At 40.1% G+C, this 5000-nt stretch overlaps 1 protein-coding gene across 2 annotated transcripts in view; it reads right to left on the reverse strand.

Annotated features, from left to right (window-relative positions):
- LOC122244864 (solute carrier family 49 member 4 homolog) overlaps positions 1–5000 on the reverse strand; it is a 12035-nt gene that overhangs the window by 1509 nt on the left and 5526 nt on the right. For both annotated transcript variants that reach the window (XM_086549322.1, XM_086549323.1), the window contains 5 exons: positions 4895–5000; positions 4161–4301; positions 3664–3793; positions 3341–3449; positions 1620–1806 (listed from right to left, as the gene is read on the reverse strand). The exon at positions 4895–5000 is cut by the window's right edge and continues 7 nt beyond it. In XM_086549322.1, coding sequence (XP_086405448.1) covers positions 1620–1806; positions 3341–3449; positions 3664–3793; positions 4161–4301; positions 4895–5000 — 673 coding nt within the window. The remainder of the gene's footprint in view (positions 1–1619; positions 1807–3340; positions 3450–3663; positions 3794–4160; positions 4302–4894) is intronic.

Consider the following 5000-nt stretch of genomic DNA (forward strand, 5'->3'; position numbering starts at 1 on the left):
TAGACTGTTTTTGCCATTCAATAACATTGCTAATGATAATAACATCAGGGATGGTAATAATGATGATGGTAATAATGATAATGGCAATAACAACGATGATAATAATAATAATGATGATGATGATGATGATAAAAACGATAACAATAATGATGATGATAATAATGCTGATGGTGATAATAATGATGATAACAATAATGATAATAATAATAATGATTGCAATAATAATAACATTGATAATAGTATTAAAGACAATAATGATAGTAATGATAACAGTAATAACAACGATAGAATAGCAATAACAAGGATTATGCTGATAATGAAAACGATGCTGAATTTTAACAAACATGAAATAATCTCTAAAACTGCTGTATATTTCATCTATTTGATATCTAGTTATATAACTATCAATTCAGTGATAAAGTTACCTGTTTCACTATACAATCTGCGAATGTAGGCAAGGGCAGGAGAAAGGAACAGAGAGAGAAGGAAGAGAGGAGAGGTCAGAGCAGGACAGCAGAATACATAGCTCGTACACAGCACGTGCATTGCCGGGCCACCCAATTGCTATACCAAGAGCACGTCTGTCTTCTCCATTTTGGAATTCGATGGCATTTTACAACTGGTGCCAGCTTATGGGTATCACATTTTTTTTTTTTTTTCTGATGCCGGGCTCACATCTCCGAAGAAGCCGCTACACCGAACGCTACCATCGACATCGAAAATGGAGAAGACTCACCCACGCCCGCCCGCCCATACCATCGAGGAAAAAGCTGGCCCTCAAGCCATGGCCAGCCTACTTACAATACGCCCATGGGTTGCAAGTGAGAATGCTGCGCGCACGACCGCCCTGTTCTGCCTGTTCTTTCACAAAGTCGCTTTTTTTCAATTAATTCACCCGCTCTTTTCATTTTTTTTTAGGGGTCGTTGGGAATTAAGAATTTCTCCGTTGTGATATTTTTCTATTTCTCTCGTGACTGTTTATTGTGTTAGGGGAATGCACTGAGGATTTCGTATCCTTTTTCTTCCCTAAATTTAACCTTCGTGTGAGCGCAGTTATTATCGGTGTTTTTTATCGCAAACCCGCACATCCGAAGGGAAAATTCTGTCACCACCCCTCCCCCTCCCTCCTCCTTTCCCTGTTTCCCCGCCTCAGCTCGCTTGGATATCCCATCGGACCGTCCAATAAATCGCTAAAGCAAGAGAACGTCTTTGTCTTCCCCCCCCCCCCCCCGCCTCACAGCCAGGGCGCCAAGCTGTTTACAATGCGATCCCGCGCTGGTAACAACTGGAGCCTTCCGGTTATTTACGACTGGTGGCAGCGATGGTTGTTTACGTTTGACTTTATTCTCTTCATGTAAGATACTTACGAGTGTATCGTAGAAATGCTTCTATCATGAGGTGAATATATAAATATATATATATATATATATATATATATATATATATATAGAGAGAGAGAGAGAGAGAGAGAGAGAGAGAGAGAGAGAGAGAGAGAGAGAGAGAGAGAGAGAGAGAGAGAGATACACACATACACACACACACACACAAACACACACAGACAAACACACACACACACACACACACATATATATATATATAAATATATATATATGACTAACTTAAAGTTGGCGCGATGACCCCCGTGGAGAGGAAGAAGAACCAGAGGAAGAAGGCGAAGGAGGTCGCCAGGAGGCCGAGGATGGTGACCTTAAGGAAACCGTACATCTTGTCGGTCAGTCTCGCGGCCACGAACGCAGCGACACTAGCGCTGAGGGTGGCCGATATCGCCACGCCCATTGTCTCCTCCTGAAGAAGGTTATCAAAATGTTCCAAATTGGTTTTCTTTACTAAATGGAAGAGTTTATGAAGAGATATGACAGCTGGGCTTGCTTTCCGCGGAGGTGTGGGAAATAACATAATTATTAATTATTGATTAATTAATACAGCGGAAGATATCTAGAATCTGGAATATAGTTCATTATCTTTATAGTAACATGGCAAGAATGATGATAATGATAATGATGATGATGGTAGTTCTAATAACGATAATAATGATAATAATAATAATGACAATGATAATGATAATAATATTAGTAATGATAGTAAATGTTATGATAAAAATCATAATAACAAAAAGAATCATGATAATAATGATAATGATAATAATTATCAAACAAAATATAATGGTATTAACAGCTGTTCATTCAGAGGTTTCCGGACCTGTTCTTTTACTGCACGTGAATATACGATTTATGTCTCCATTACTTATAAAATACGTTTAAAGAATCTACTTAATCTTCTAAAGTTTTGATTGAGTCAATTAAATGGCTAAATGTACTGGAGACAATTTTTCAACATTTGCTGTTTGCCGATATCACGCAGCTAGATAAATGTAATGTCTTATATTTCTCGCCACAAAATGATTTACAGACGCAGGTTAATGTTAGCTAAAGTGTAGGTCTGTAATAACTTCTGACTATGTGATGTTAATGCGTATTGGCTCAGTTATAATATCTTCATGTAATTATTGTGTAAATTATCTATAATCATCGAAACATTAAGAATAATTGCCAGTAAAATCAAAGACACTATTTTCCAAGCTATAAGTTTTAATTGGCTATGGAGCTGTTTATAAGACGTAAAGACATACAATCTTTTTAAAAACCTATGGTTATCTGAACAAAAACTCAATCCACAAAGACACCAGGCAGTTTGTCTCACTGATTTGATACAAAACACTTTTCCTATAACGAACATAATGAAGGGGTATTAAAAAAATTGATTATGAAATTGACCATTGGCCGAAATTCTAAAATACTGTCTCTCTGTCTGATTGAAAAAAAAAAAATCCAACCTTTAATATTTAAAAAAATCTGGAATCCAAGTCATGAAATATTTATTAAGCTCGGCCATTGAAGCTCCATTACCTAATACATCTCCCTTTTTGTAATTCCTTCTCTTGCAGAAACGACAAGTATCCCTCAACATGTCCCACTACCTTATTTTCTCCAGGACAGATGTAACATGTGAGGAATTCCAAAAAGAGACATGTCTGCAGGGATCTGCTTCTGTTTGGGATCATAAGATATCCTTTTTTGATATGGCATGTCACTTATGTAGTCTAATCCTAGGAACAGATAGTAAATAAAAAGGAGTCTTAAGTTACTTTTCTATGAATGCCGATGGGATGAACACCAGAAAACCACTTGCTTGAACGGGGTCCCCGGTAGCAGTGGCTAGTGTAACCGGATCTAAAGGGTCGCAATATACGGAAGAGGAGCCAACTAAGTGCACGAACTAACACGGGTACAATTGACAGGTGCGATAGGCAGTGTCTCACCTGATGAATGCCGATCTCCAGCAGTGAGTAAGTCATGAATCCCAGCCAGTTCCCGACCACGCCGAAGGACACTCCGTAAGCAACCACTAGAAGGATTAGATTGGGATTCCTGCCCGAAAGGAGGCCACCATGTCATTAACATCATGATTGTTATCACTACCATGATTAGTACTTTATATATCACTATTGTTATAATCATGTTTATTTTCATGATCATATAACATAACGGTCATTACAGTTATCACCACCATTACCATTGACAGTAAGGTCACTACCGTTGCTCTCATCATAACCAACACCATCCTCGCCATGGCCATCCTCACCTGAGAAAGTCCTTGAGACTCGTGACGAAATCCTCCCTCTCCTCCTGAGACGAGGGGGAGGGCGGGGAGGGCGGCCCGTCGGGGAAGTAGAACAACACGCACAAGAACAACACGAAGCTCATGCCGAAATCTGAAGGGGGGGAGAGGGAGGGGGAGAATCAGCGACCCTTTTGAGGCGAGAGAACTAAAATAAAAACCCAAGCGTCATTCATCTAGAATACCTAGAGTTAGTAACAAGTTAGTTAAGTTAGTCACAACACCCAAGTTTCAAACAAGGATGAGAAACACCAGTCTAGACTCAGTCGCGGCATCAAAATAGTGTCTCAGTGGGTAAGGAAACCCGGAAATCCTCATGCATGAATCCCAGGACCAAGAAGACGTCCCTCGGAAAGGACTGTGGCATCAAAATAGTGTGTCAGTAAGTAAGGAAACCCGGAAAATCCTTATATATGAATCCTGAATCCAAAAGCACGCTTCCTTGGCGAGGCTGTACTCACGGATGTACATAAGGATCGTGATGTCTCCGCGGATGTCTGCGCGGATGTCCTCCGGCAGCACGCCCTCCACGGGGGCCCTCACCACCAGCGGGCTGAAGTACATGGTGACGCCTCCGAGCTGGTTCATCAAAAGGGCAACGGCTTCCTCGGCGACAAAGATATTAGTTAGGCAACTGCATTTCGGCGATCTGTCTGTCTGTCTAAATGTATGTATAATGTACATATATATATATGTGTGTGTGTGTGTTTGTGTGTGTGTGTGTTTGTGTGTGTGTGTGTGTGTGTGTGTAAGTATATATATATATATATATATATATATATATATATATATATATATATATATATATATATATATATATATACAGAGAGAGAGAGAGCGAGAGAGAGAGAGAAGGGGGGAAGAGAGAGAGAGTGAGAAAGAAAGAGAGTGTGTGTGTGAGAGAGAGAGAGAGAGAGAGAGAGAGAGAGAGAGAGAAAGAGATAGATAAATAGAGAGAGACAGAGAGTGGAAGGGGATAAAAAGTGAGGGGGGAGAGATAGAGAGAGAGTGTGAGTGAGAGAGAAATAGATAAATAGATAGATAGAGAAAGAGAGAGAGAGAAATAGATAGAGAGAGAGAGAGTAAGCGAGATAAAGATCAACACTATATCAACAGCCATCATAAAAAATATATCAATATACATATAACGGATTATGAATGATGAGTGAGTGATGAACAAACGCACGTTATAGACCTATTGCGGTTGTGCATTCGCCAGGCGAGAACCAGGCTGTGACGACGGCGCCGACCTGGGGCATGAGGATGCAGCATGATACCCCAAGCAATATGGATCCAACGTG

The sequence above is a fragment of the Penaeus japonicus genome, unplaced genomic scaffold (assembly GCF_977035675.1).
Source record: "Penaeus japonicus unplaced genomic scaffold, GWHDUDI00000001_assembly GWHDUDI00000022, whole genome shotgun sequence".
NCBI lineage: Eukaryota > Metazoa > Arthropoda > Malacostraca > Decapoda > Penaeidae > Penaeus > Penaeus japonicus.